Source organism: Diachasma alloeum, unplaced genomic scaffold (genome assembly GCF_001412515.2).
Source record: "Diachasma alloeum isolate Michigan unplaced genomic scaffold, Dall2.0 Dall_scaffold_00374, whole genome shotgun sequence".
Taxonomy (NCBI): Eukaryota; Metazoa; Arthropoda; class Insecta; order Hymenoptera; family Braconidae; genus Diachasma; species Diachasma alloeum.
Window position 1 is genome coordinate 428,955 of NW_021680513.1, and position 13,845 is coordinate 442,799.

The 13,845-nt window shown below is 39.4% G+C and overlaps 1 protein-coding gene across 3 annotated transcripts; it reads right to left on the bottom strand.

Annotated features, from left to right (window-relative positions):
- Positions 1-2,183: 2,183 nt before the first annotated feature.
- On the bottom strand, positions 2,184-11,589 carry LOC107041734 (LIM domain-containing protein jub). Of its 3 annotated transcripts, none has more exons than XM_015262443.2 (5): positions 10,096-11,589; positions 7,888-8,913; positions 5,323-5,385; positions 5,053-5,235; positions 2,184-2,806 (listed from the first exon to the last, which is right to left on the bottom strand). In XM_015262443.2, exons 1-5 carry the CDS (start codon positions 10,990-10,992, stop codon positions 2,585-2,587), a joined length of 2,391 nt encoding a protein of 796 aa, XP_015117929.1. In that variant the 5' UTR covers positions 10,993-11,589; the 3' UTR covers positions 2,184-2,584. The 3 variants fall into 3 exon arrangements, with proteins under 3 accessions (XP_015117929.1, XP_015117930.1, XP_015117931.1); XM_015262444.2 differs by having other exon boundaries at positions 7,888-8,889; positions 10,072-11,589; XM_015262445.2 differs by lacking the exon at positions 7,888-8,913 and having other exon boundaries at positions 9,070-11,589.
- Positions 11,590-13,845: the final 2,256 nt, after the last annotated feature.

A 13,845-nucleotide genomic window follows, 5' to 3' on the forward strand; every position in this document is an offset into this window, starting at 1 on the left:
ATGTCACACCCGGAATCCGGATTGGTGTAGTCCGAGTCACTCGGCTTGAATCAAGCCGAACATCGGTTAGAATCAAGTCGACGTCGACTTGAATCCGTACTTTTTTTGAGTGCATAAAAAAATATTTTATAAAGCTCGGACGAAGATCGTGTGAGATTCTCTCGCGGCGCAAGTAAAGTCGATTGTGTGGCTCGCTTACATCGAGCGGTTCCGTGAGACGTTCGATGATACTTGGCAAGTAAACCAGTCCCACGGATAGCTCGAACATGTTTGTCTAACTAGTTTTCGCGCAATACGTCAGAGATTCTCTCTCGGCGCGAGTAAGAGTTCTCGGTCAAATGGCACGTGCTGTCGCAGCCATGATTATAGAACACCCTCGATTTTCACACTGAATTTTCAGATATACCGACCACTTGCGTCCTACTGCGTAATTCTTTTGTTAAACAATAAAATATGATCACTAAACGTTAAATAAACAATTTTCAATTAATTGTAGACATTGGAATTATGTATCATCAACAATTAAATTGTTTAAATCGCCCTAGCACCCAAATTATGAAGAATAGAGAAAAATTATTCCTTATTAAATTCTAGATGATCCATGATTTGAAAATTTTTGTAGGAATAGTTTTTGTCTATTATCAATGTTAGGTATTTTTCGTAGATTTCGAGATGTGAGCAAGAAACTAGTTACGCGACCCCACATAGCGCTCTCTGCTTGGGGTGCGCGGTGGGTTTGAGAACGCTATGTTGGGCCAGCCGACTCTTTCCTCGCTCATATCTCGAAATCTAAAATAGGTGCATGAAATTATTCTACAAATAACAGACAAAAATTATTCCACAAATTCTAAATGATTTGTGATCCGAAAATTTTCGTATATCTTTCATAGTTTGAGCGCTTGGGCAATTTGAATAATTAAATTGTTGATAATAAATAGTTGCAATGCTTAAAATTGATTGGAAATTGTTTACTTCACGTTCCCTGATCATATTTCATTGTTCGAAAAAAGCATTACGTATTAGAACGCGAGTGGTCGGTCGGTCAATTTAGAAGCGCTTTTTTGCGTGTCCCACAGTTCCATTATTGATATCATTGGCTTCCGGATGGATGCCGCGTATATGCTCTCAGTGTTGCGCCGACGTTTCGCATACATTGCAGTCTGCATCTTCAGAGTTATGAGCTCCGATGTCTAGGGGTATAGTCCTTATATGCCCTGCCCTGCGATGGTGCGCGGTGTATATAGGAGGTGGGGGTGCCAATCATTTTTAATTACTCAGCTGGTCAATTGAACAATCGAGCGGACGGTTTTCCAAATAGGATTCACTTGATATCCTCTGTCCCTGTTGAGGTTGTTAAGGTTTTTATAGATCTCCAGGCGCTCTCGATATTTCCTTTCGAAATATGCTTGAGATTTGGCTAACATTCTTGCTTGATCATACTGGATATAATAGTATGTCCAAAGTGTCAGTGTTCAAACTGGATAGTATATCCAAAGACAAATTTGATGATTGAAAATGGTGGAATCTATAGTGCAATCTGTACCAAACTGTAAAAGATATCCTTAAGGATATCCAAGTTGTTTGGACATTTTGTTCTGGGGAAATCCTCTTCAGAGTTTTATTTATTTATTTATTGCTTTACAGGGGACACCCTATAGCAGTGGAGGTACAATTAAAAATAAAACATACAGGTCAGAGTAGGCAAAAATATGATTTAACAAAGAATATTAACCTATAAAATATAAAGTCTAGTTATATAATTTTTGGAATGAATAATTACACTTAATTCTGAACCATTTTAAACAAGCGCTTCAATTTTGTACAAGAATTTCTCTTCCCTCTTCAGAGTTTATAGAATAGACCAAGAAATTTTTAGGCGCAATATTAACCTTAGTTTCCGAACGTTTGTCTGTGAAAACGAATTGCGAAGAACAGAAATTTAACACATTGTGTCCATAAGAGCTGTACACTCCCATCTTCAATTCAATGGGTCATAGTCTTAAAGCGGTTTCTCGTACACATAACCGTGTATGACTTTGTTCGTTATACTCTCTAGTTTTTTTTGCGACATTAAAAAACATAAGTTTCTGGACAGATAATTGTAAACAATCAAATTAAAATCTTCTTGCGCAATGAAGTGGAGTTGTATCTATAATAGGAGCTGTGAATAAAATCTTTAAACATTGAATTAGAAGGTTTTATTGTATTAGTCAATGGTATACACCGTTTGTACGTTGAATATAAATAAGTACTTATCTACAACGATTTCAAAACTACTGGAGTATATAGCTGATGCTGGAACGATAGTGATTTGAATGACGATAATAATCTAATAGATATTACATTACCAATATTATGGACATCGAAGTTATGATAGATATAGTATCCTGTGAATTCGCATTACCTAACGTTAAAATTATAAAAAAATATCCGTGTCAAGATGAATTAAAAATAAATTATGCTATTATCATTTATCACAGCAACAGGCTCCTCTTGTCGATTCAAATAAAAAAGAATGTTAAAATAATAAATATTGATCTCTAGAATTACTTAATAAATTAGTCTGCAGGAATAAAATAAAGAATTAACCCATGAATTGATAGCTAGCGGAGACTGGTTGTGGTGCACGTGGTTGAGTATGGGATATTCTTTGAATGTGACACGCACGACACATGAGTCTACCGTCCAGTGGATAACAGCGTTTATCCGGCTCATCAGTCAGTTGCATACCACAGTCCTCGCAAACGTAGCAATCTACGTGGAAATCACGATCCATTGATACTACTCTGACAGTTTCTTCCGTACCCTGAGACATAAAAATGTATTACATAGCATGATTCGAAGTAGAACATTAAGGCCCAGGTGAACTATCTTTCAAACGTTATCTCGATGTTTTTTTCATCTTTCGTCATCTGAAATTGTCAATGGAGTCCTGCTGCATCATGCAGAAGTTTTGAAAAATTATGAATGAATAATAAAAAAAAAGTAGAAAAAATTCTTAATTTTTTCAAAGAGCATTTTTAATTTATATTTAGAATAAGTTGAATAACAACAAATTGAAAAATGTATCTGAATTACGGTGACAAATGGCAGCCTGTCACCCAACATCATGCAGGGGGAAGACTGATTTCGTAAATCTTTTCCCACACTGCACAGAGACATTTATTACGGAAAAGGCTCTTTGAAAAAAGTTGTAATATTTTGGAGAATTTTTTAATCACACTTTTATCACATAAAAATGGCAGGTGACTACATACCACTATTTTAAAAATTGAGATACCTAGCTGTCACTTCCCATGAGGAGTTAGTGTTTTGTTATTCACCATGGAAAATGACAGCTAATAGATAATTTGCCACAGCGAATCAGATATTTGTAATTCAACTTTATTCAACTCATTCTGAATCAATTAAAAACGCTTTTTAAAAAAGTTCAGAATTTTTTCCATTTTTTGATGTACCACTCAATTGACAATTTTGGATTCCTAAAGATAAAAAAAATCCAGGTAACATTCGAAAGATCGTATTCCCGGGCCTTAAATTGAATATAAAAGAGTATCTAATAAGCGTTATGCACTTTCAAAGGAAGAAATACAGAACAAAATGTCTTTTCATCTGGTTGTTTCTAATTGTTTTTTGAAAATAGTATGCAAAAAAGCTTTAAATTTTTTAAAGATTTTTGCTACTTTAATGCTGTCATAATACGATGAGATAATTGTTTAAATTAGTGAATTAGAAGGAAAACGTCAAGAGACATCTTTTGTGGAAAATTTAATAATTTTTTAAAACAGGTCTCTCTATTTTTCGCTGCACCTATTAACGTCGGAAATATTTGAAGAATAGTCGTTGTGAGATTGTTCAATCCATAGAATCTAAAACAAGTAGTCAAGGGAAGACCGTACCGGAATTAAAAAATCGTATTCTCATGGAAAATGTATTAGACTTGATGATACGGAGTAAAACAAAATTGAAAACGAGAGAATTTTGATGTACTTTCAAAGAGAAAACTGGTAGAAAGAAATGTAAAGAAGCGGGGTTTAACGTATCAAATTTACTAGAAAAAGGTTTTTTAATATTTTTCTCTACAGCTAGTAGTTTCTGGCATCTTTTAAAAAATCAGCATGGAATTTTTATTGTTTCTCCAATCGTTACTATTTTACTATTATAATAACGCAATGGGGTCATTTTTGAAATTGGTGAACTTGAAGGAAAATTCCAAGGAAAAGGTCAAAAGACCTCTCTTGTGGAAAACTTAATTTTTTCCATTTTTCTCTAAACCTGACACTGCGAGAAAAACAGCAGAGTTCTCAAACAATTCTTACTTATGCCAAAAAAATCGTTTGTTAAAAATGATCAAAAAAGGACTTTTTTGTGCTAAACATGCGAAATGTGCGCCGAGATTGAATATTTTTATTGCAAAAAATAGATTTAGTCTTTTCAAAAAAAAATTATTCTCTGTGCAAGCAAGAAATGTAATTTCTAGCACTACTTCTTCGTTATTCGATGCTCCTATATATATTTTGTTCCCGAAAAACGCTTGTTTTATATGAAACAAGGGATAGTAGTTTGTCATTTCAGAACTATTTAATTATCACAGACAAAAATGAATTCTTAAATTAAATAATAATAATAATAATGATATGGCTGCAATCTTCTAACTTGGGGACAAAATATTTTTTGGTAAATTTCCCTCTATAAATGATATTTTTATTTTGAAAAGGCACAGTCTTATATGAATGATCCGCCTCTTGAGCCAAATATTTCGTTGTTGTTGAAAGCAGAGCAATTATTCATTTTTGAAACTTTCAAATTCAAACCAAACAATTAGTTTTTTAATAATTTGCAACTAACGATTTTGTTGGCCCAAACAAGACTTGTTTGAGAATTTTTTCGTTTTTCTCTCCGTGAACAGTTTCAGAGATAATGGCAAAATGTGAAATTGTTTATGGAATTTTCAACCATTCGATAAAGCCCACATAATCAAATAGCTTTTCTCTCTTAAAACATTCTCTTCTCAGTACTGCCTATAATGACGACAAAACGAAAATAATTTACCTCAACCGGTGTAATGCCTTTACCACAAGAAGCACACTTGGGCGCAAACATTCTGTGATAATCATTAACACAATAAATTTTATTATCTACATCAACAGTGAATGGAACACCATCAAGGCATTCATTGCAAACGCAGCATCTAAAGCACCCAGGATGATACGATTTACCCATGGCTTGGAGAATCTAGAACATAACCAAACAATTATTTAATTGAACCACCTCGGAACAATGGTACTATATAAAAAAAAACATTAAATAAGAATAACATACCATTTCCATAATGAGGTGTCCGCAAATCGCGCATTTCTCCGCAGTCTGTTGGAATCCAGAGTACTGAATGGAAAAGTAACACGTTTAGAAACAATGACTTCGAATATATTCAAGTGGAACAGTTTCTGCAGTGCAATAATTTTTGGAGGAAACTGTGAAATCCCAGCGAGAAATCGTTACCGATCTGAATCGTAAACGGCAATAGCAAATTCCTCCACTCATTTCCGACGTATTGATGTATTGTCGGCTGCGAAGTGATTACTTCTACTTCATTGGCGTCGATCAAGTTCAGTTGAATGAAATATAACTTAATCAAATGGATTCCATGAAACAAGTCTAATCATTCTTAGAATGCAAGTCTAATTAATTTTGAGAAATTGATTTTTTTGCATTTTCTTCGCAATATTTCCCTAGTAGAATTGGTTTTTATATTCAGATTCGGTTTTGTTTCTACATGGAGAATAAATACATAGCCTGATGAGGGAACCTTGTGCGAGGAACATGATTTTATTCTTTCAATTTAATTAATAATTAATTAGACGTGCACTAATGACTGTGAGTGACTCAGGAGTTGAAGTATTTCTGAATAAATGCAACAAATTGGATAATTTTCGTCATAAATGTAATTGTCTAATGAAAACCCAATGTTTTTCACTCTCACTTTGCCAGCCTCAACTTCTCAACGGTTAAAAAGGTTCCATTTTACGTTTCTTCCATACATTTGGAGATCTCAAAAATGTAATTTCTTAAAACGAACTTCAACTCCCCAGTGATTCACAGTCCTTAATCCGAGTCTAATTAATTTTGAGAAAAGAATTTTTTTTGCATCTATTGCTTCGCAATATTTCTGTAGTAGAAACGGTTTTCACATTCAGATTGAGTTTGGTTTCTGCATCAACAATAAGTGCATGGCCTAATAAAGAAACCTGGTGTCAGGTGATGTTTTTTTTTCTCTCAATTTAGTTAATATAACATAATTCAACAAAATTCGGACGTATTCGACCTCGAAAACGAAACCGACCCCTCTTATAGATATTTTAATGCTGATTTTAAATTGTTTTTGAGAAATCTTTCTAGCACGTCTAGTTTTCGAGAAAGAGAACGCTGAAATGTTGACAAATAGCTAAAATGAATAATTTGAAAAATTTGTAATAAAATGAATTTGGACGTAGTTTTTTTCAGAAAAAACTATGAATTAATGAAAATGCGATTTGTTTAGTGGATTTGATTTCATCCCAAGTGGTTCAGTCGAAACGAGTAAAAAAAATCATGAAAAAGTCCCAATTTCATGATTTTTCGTGTGAAATCAAATGATCGGAAGTTGGTTACACACACTTTGATGCACAACTATTTTAAATCTATCTCCACCCGTATGTTAACCTCGACTTGACTCAGCATGAAGTTTGAAGATTCCTGCTAGGTAACCGGTTAATTGCTCTTACGAGAAGTCACCCTCAATTGTTGAGTGATTTAGTTGCCGAAATAAAGTTGAAAAATAAAGAGATTAACACACAAGGTTAACACACGGGTGTAGGTAGATTTGAGATTGAAATGCATTAAAGGGTGCGTAACCAACTTCCGATCATTTAATTTTCCAAAAAAATCATTCAATTTTGATTTTTTCAAGATTTGTTTTACTCACTACGACTTAACCAATTGGGATGAACCCAAATCCACTAAACAAATGGCATTGTCATTAATTCATTGTATTTTTTCTGAAAAAAGCTACGTCCAAATTCATTTTTTAATATTTTTTTTAAATTGCCATTTTCAACCACTTTTCAACACTTAAACATTTTTTTTTTCACAAAAACTAGACGTGCTAAAAAGATTTTCCGAACGAAATTTAAAATCAGCATCAAAGTATCTATAAAATGGGGTCAATCTCATTTTTGTGGTCGACAACGTCCAAATTTTGTCAAACCGTATAATTACACTACTAGAAAAAAAAAGAAATTTCACGGACAGTTGATTAGGAATGTTCAGAGCAGACACTGAATGCGATTTAGGGGAAAAAAAATTATGAAATTTCAGGTTTCAGTGAAAATTCAGTAAAATTCCAGAATTGTAAGCGGCATAAAGACGAGAATTACTTAATTGATTGGAATTTCCAATCTAATACGAATATTCAATGTCAAATTACATTGAACTTTCTGTGAAATCTGAAATGTCATGATTTTTTCCCCAGTAAATCGCATGCAGTGTCACTGTCCTGAAAATTCAAGAATATATTTACCAGAATTTTCTGGATTTCTTTTCATTTTCAGGGAAAAATGGAATGGAAATTTACAGTTCTGTTTAATTTTTCCACGAAATTCTGAATTTTCAATGATAAGATTTCCTAAAATTTCAGTGGAACTTAAACACGATAAAAATTTCCGGAATTTGGCACGGAAAATTCAAACGAAAATTTTTAACAGTGTAATCAGACGTGCGGAGTAAAAGTTTTTCTGAATGAATGCACACGATTGTAGGGTTTTCGCCAAAAATGTAACTGTTCAATGGAAAACCGATTTCATAGCCGAGACTCCTTAAAGAACCCACTCCAAATATTTAGTATCTCACCAGATAATCCTCCTCGCAGTAAACCTTGCCATGTACATTATAGAAAGCCTTCCCCCGCAGAGCTCGTCCGCACGAGCAGCAGATGAAACAATTGGTGTGATAAAGATTTCCCATAGCTTGACAAGCCTGTCCCGCACCAGTGACTTTCTCCCCGCACGTATGACAAATCCCGAAGTACTCTCCCTCCTCCTCCTGCTTCTCCATCTCCTCCTCGAGTTGTCTCGTGAGCTCCTCGATCTTCCTCTCTGCCTCGGTGGGGCCAGAAGGCCTGGGTGGAGTGACATTATAAGGTAGCAGACCCTTCCCCCCAACAGGCTTGGGACTCGCAGTTCTCTTCTCCTCGAGTTCAATCGACTTCTGAAGAACAGGAACCCCAGCATTAAGGAACACCGGTCCAGCAACACCACTGGTGACACCCGGAGGTAGACTCGTGATCCTGGGGGCATTCCTCGACAAATCATCGCTTGATATTGTCGCTGCACTGGTTACAGCTGCCTGAACCCGTCCTCGAACAGGAGACCCCGCCGAAGTAGCTGAATTCGAAGCTGAAACTTGTCTTGAGACAACGGAAGAATTCAAGTGTCCTTGAGGACTCATTGGCGCATGAGTGGGACTCGTCTTGGGTGAACTCTTCACCTCCTGACTGGCATTCCTCTGCTCTCGACCTGCGTGAGGAATCGCATAGAGTGGAGAACTCCTGTTCGACGTTGGCGACTCATGTCCCTCGGAATTTTTATCATTTTGCTGCATATTAATCCTCATCTCTGGACGATTAGGTGGGTACATCCCCGGATTCCTCGGATAATCCCTCCGTTCGTTCTGAGGAGTCCAGGACCCAGTGACACTCCTCTGGTACCCCGCAGGCATCGATCTCGATGATGGAGAGGGCACCTGGGGGGCCCGTCCCTGACCTGGCTCAACGTAATGCTTGTAATTCTGTCCATTCTCCTGACGATAGCCCTCAGGTTGGATGAAACTCCGGTAGTTGTGGCCTCCATGGATCTCGGAATTCCCTCGGTAATGAGCCTCTGTTGGCAATCGANCAGACGTGCGGAGTAAAAGTTTTTCTGAATGAATGCACACGATTGTAGGGTTTTCGCCAAAAATGTAACTGTTCAATGGAAAACCGATTTCATAGCCGAGACTCCTTAAAGAACCCACTCCAAATATTTAGTATCTCACCAGATAATCCTCCTCGCAGTAAACCTTGCCATGTACATTATAGAAAGCCTTCCCCCGCAGAGCTCGTCCGCACGAGCAGCAGATGAAACAATTGGTGTGATAAAGATTTCCCATAGCTTGACAAGCCTGTCCCGCACCAGTGACTTTCTCCCCGCACGTATGACAAATCCCGAAGTACTCTCCCTCCTCCTCCTGCTTCTCCATCTCCTCCTCGAGTTGTCTCGTGAGCTCCTCGATCTTCCTCTCTGCCTCGGTGGGGCCAGAAGGCCTGGGTGGAGTGACATTATAAGGTAGCAGACCCTTCCCCCCAACAGGCTTGGGACTCGCAGTTCTCTTCTCCTCGAGTTCAATCGACTTCTGAAGAACAGGAACCCCAGCATTAAGGAACACCGGTCCAGCAACACCACTGGTGACACCCGGAGGTAGACTCGTGATCCTGGGGGCATTCCTCGACAAATCATCGCTTGATATTGTCGCTGCACTGGTTACAGCTGCCTGAACCCGTCCTCGAACAGGAGACCCCGCCGAAGTAGCTGAATTCGAAGCTGAAACTTGTCTTGAGACAACGGAAGAATTCAAGTGTCCTTGAGGACTCATTGGCGCATGAGTGGGACTCGTCTTGGGTGAACTCTTCACCTCCTGACTGGCATTCCTCTGCTCTCGACCTGCGTGAGGAATCGCATAGAGTGGAGAACTCCTGTTCGACGTTGGCGACTCATGTCCCTCGGAATTTTTATCATTTTGCTGCATATTAATCCTCATCTCTGGACGATTAGGTGGGTACATCCCCGGATTCCTCGGATAATCCCTCCGTTCGTTCTGAGGAGTCCAGGACCCAGTGACACTCCTCTGGTACCCCGCAGGCATCGATCTCGATGATGGAGAGGGCACCTGGGGGGCCCGTCCCTGACCTGGCTCAACGTAATGCTTGTAATTCTGTCCATTCTCCTGACGATAGCCCTCAGGTTGGATGAAACTCCGGTAGTTGTGGCCTCCATGGATCTCGGAATTCCCTCGGTAATGAGCCTCTGTTGGCAATCGAATTGGGGGTGAATCACTCTGATAAGGATTCGATAAGGATCTCGGGGAACTCGGGTGCTGGAGCTCTGAGGGGGGGACGTAGGCACTCCTCCCGGCTTGGAGATCCCCGGATGAGTTCGATGATACTAGGTATCTCGAGGAGTTTGTACCCAGTGCTGCGTCGAACGATTGGACACGAGTGGGTCTCTGCTGCTGAGCTTTTCCCGTCATCACGACGTAGTCACCTCCGTTGATGTTGGTCGAGTGGTAGTAGTTTGGCACCTGGGGGCCAGGTTTGTTCTGCGGCTCTGGGTCGTGATAAGCGATTTCTTGGATGTTCTCGTAGACTGGGGGTGCCTCGTAGGGGGGGAGTTCTTTCGCTGGGGAGGACGTTTGGTAGCGGTTGCCAGTGGGCACCTGTGGCTGAGCTTTTCTGAATGAAGCTTCGTAGGATTCAGCGAGCGAGGCTCGAGGGCTACCCCGCGGGCTCTTTTTATCTATCGCGTGGTAGTAAGGGGGGTGCGTTGGTGCTGAGGGCGGATAGTACTCTATATTTTCGTACAGCGGTGCGTGACCTCGACTCTGATCCTGATCTATTGGATCCATGGACTTTGGGGGAAACCTCGAGACGGAAATGTTATCTCGGTCGTAGTGCTTGTAATCTCCTGGTGGTTGTCTAGGATCCCCCGAGTCATCGATGAAATTATCGATGGCTACCAATGATCTGTTTGATCGTATGTCACGGTACTGTGGGTAATACTGGGGATGATGGTGCTGGGGGCTTGGCACTGGCACCTGGCCCTCTGGCTTGGAGCCAGTGCCATGCGAACCAACTCGTTCCACTTCATCCCCCAGGTGGAGGTAACTGAGTTTTTGTACATAAGCGTCAGTCGAGTCACACATTGGCTAGTGCTGGTGGAGTTGTTAACCACCTGCCAACACTTGAAATTTATTCAAGGACCTTTTGATTATAGCTCTTGGTCTCTTCCGTTTTTGCCCCTCTTTCTGTTTTTTTTAAAAGGTGTTAATTCTTGCGCTGACGAGTCATCGGTTCCATGGAAATCTCCGTGACGAATTCAGCATTTTTTTCTGAGGTTGATGATTAGTGAGAAATTGTTTCTTTGTTCTTGTTCGTGCTCTTGGAGAAGACTCATGGGTCGTGCTGGGGTCGATTTTAATTTTTCGGAGGTTTTGGTATCACAGTCTTGGCAGTGGTTTGATTACGGGTTTCGTTGATGTATGAGTGTAGAAAATTGTTGGAATTGTGTCAAACAAATTGGAGCAATGAGTCCCCGAATTTTTGGGATACGCCCCGGCGTCATGAACTCGTTATTGCTGGTTTAAAAATTGGGAGTATTAAAGTATTTAAAAATCACTTGGTCACTGGGAATTTTTTTGATATTTGGGGATTGTAGAAAAACTATATTTTTAACACCATTGTTTGTACTTAATGGGAGAACACGCACTGTACGTACGACAAGCTTGATGCCAGTGAGACATTTTTTCTCTCTCGTTTTATGCTGAGTGTCGGTGAAAATCGGAGAACATCGGGGATCTTCGTGGATGTGCGGCACTTGGTACATAACAACTGTCAATGTATCACTGCATCCAGCGACACACAGATGTCGCTATCAACGAATTATGGAGAACATGAGAATCAATAAATTTGTGAGGATGGAATTTTAAATGTCTGATTCAGACGATATCTTTATTGAATGCCAATGCCTATTTTGTGTTTCATCAAACATCAGAGGTCGAATACATTACGATAACGAATACTAATGCGAGATGAGATGCGGTTAAAAATAGCAAAGATATGTTTTCATTCTGGGTATTAATTCAAATGAGTTGTGCGAAATGTAAACACAGTATTTTCCTACTACGCAATCGATTCGCGGAAGACATTAGCGGGTTTCTAATTACCACATTTGCTTCACGCAAACGAGGGGTTAAAAGTGCAACGCATCACCGCACCTCTCGCCAAGGGTGTGCCGAGGGTGTGGCGAGATTTATAGAGCATCAACTGGACTTTTTTTATCGGGTTTCAACCCCCATTAATACACATCACCAGAGTTGGGTCGTTCACTGAAAATTGGAGTTTTTTACGGTACATAGTAGAATACTGGTAATTTACGTCTAAATGGTAAAAAACGTAAATAAGGCGCAGAAAACCCTTTAACGCGATTAGTGATGCCGCGAGAGACTTTACGAAATATCACGAAACAATACTTTGGAGGAATTGTCTCGGTCTCAGTGAAGACGGAAATTTTTGGTCTCATCTCAGTCTCGAAATACATAGTATCGACTCCTCTCGTGATGACTCCGAGTCAATTTACCTCATCTCGGTCTCCAGTTTTCCGCGTTTTTATATGTAGAAAGAGGAAACGAGATAACCGGAGAGAAAAATCGAGATTTTACATTAAAAAACACGAAAAACTAGAGAGGAGTCGATACCGCGTATTTCGAGACTGAGACAAAACCAAACATTTCCATGTTCATCGAGACCGAGACCATCTCTCCAAAGTATTGTCGCGTAAAGTCACTCGCGTCATCACTAAACCCGACTATCAGTGCAGTAATCCTCGTGATTGAATTTCACGAGGGTTGTACCTTGCGAGGGTGACAGGTCATAAGGGTCAATCGTCAAACGTCATGTCTCATTTGACATTTAAGATTGTCCTCTACCTACCTCTGTTGTTTAACCGTTACAACATTTGACCCTGGTGATGTATAACCCTTGCGATGTTTGATCCTCGCCAGGTATGACCATTGCGATGTTTGCCCTTTGTGGGACATGGCCCTTGCAACCCTGTCAACGGGGTTATCCTCGCACCAGAACAACTGTGTTATTCTTAATCACGCAGTAAAATACTTGTTTTTTTACGTGTAGAAAACTTGGTAAAATACCGGTCGTATTTTACTTGCCCAAGCCTGCACATTACATTAAGTCGGATTTGATTTGTGGAGAAAGGTTTGATGGAGTCGGGGGAATCGGGGAGGATGAGGAGAGACGAACAAAAAGAGTTTTGATGCCGAGTTGAGGCTGTGCGGGATTTTTATCAGTGAAAATTCCGAACGAGTTAGATCGGACAACACAGCAGTGTTCCAGAGGGCAAAAGGGAATTATATATGACCCCGGAGCACCCTTTAGATGTTCAACAAAGAGACGGTTTATTTTTTTGCGAGGCAATCTTATCTTGGTAAATATTTCCCTTGAGTACTTACATTGGGTACAATGAAGATCGTGGAGAGTTGGATTTTGACGGGAAGTATTGTAGGGTGGATAGCTATGTGGTACAGTTCTTTACGTGAGATTGATTCTTGGAGAATTTTACTTCCGGATTTTTGAACTAGGTGAGGTAGAATCTCAGTGGAAGTGTCACGTTATATTTTTCATCTAATTTTGATGTCGAGGTCAATTTATTCGTTGACAGATTTCTCTTTAAGTTCCTAGACAATTTCTGTTAGATGAATCATGACGTTTGGACGTTCATTAGTTGTGTCTTATGAAAATAACTATGGAAATAAAATCATTACAAAAATAGGGCCATCATTACAAAAAACTGGGTCAATTGGAGTGGAATTGATGAAAAACTGTGGCATGAAAGAATCTTTTTGAGGTGGATTTGAGGCGTAATATTGCCCGTCTCTACTAATGACAGTATCCAATGAACCGATTTTTTCCAGCGATCTTAAGGAGAAACTACTATGAGGTTTTGAAGTCGCGGGCTATTGAAGTGAGATTTCTCATGCAGT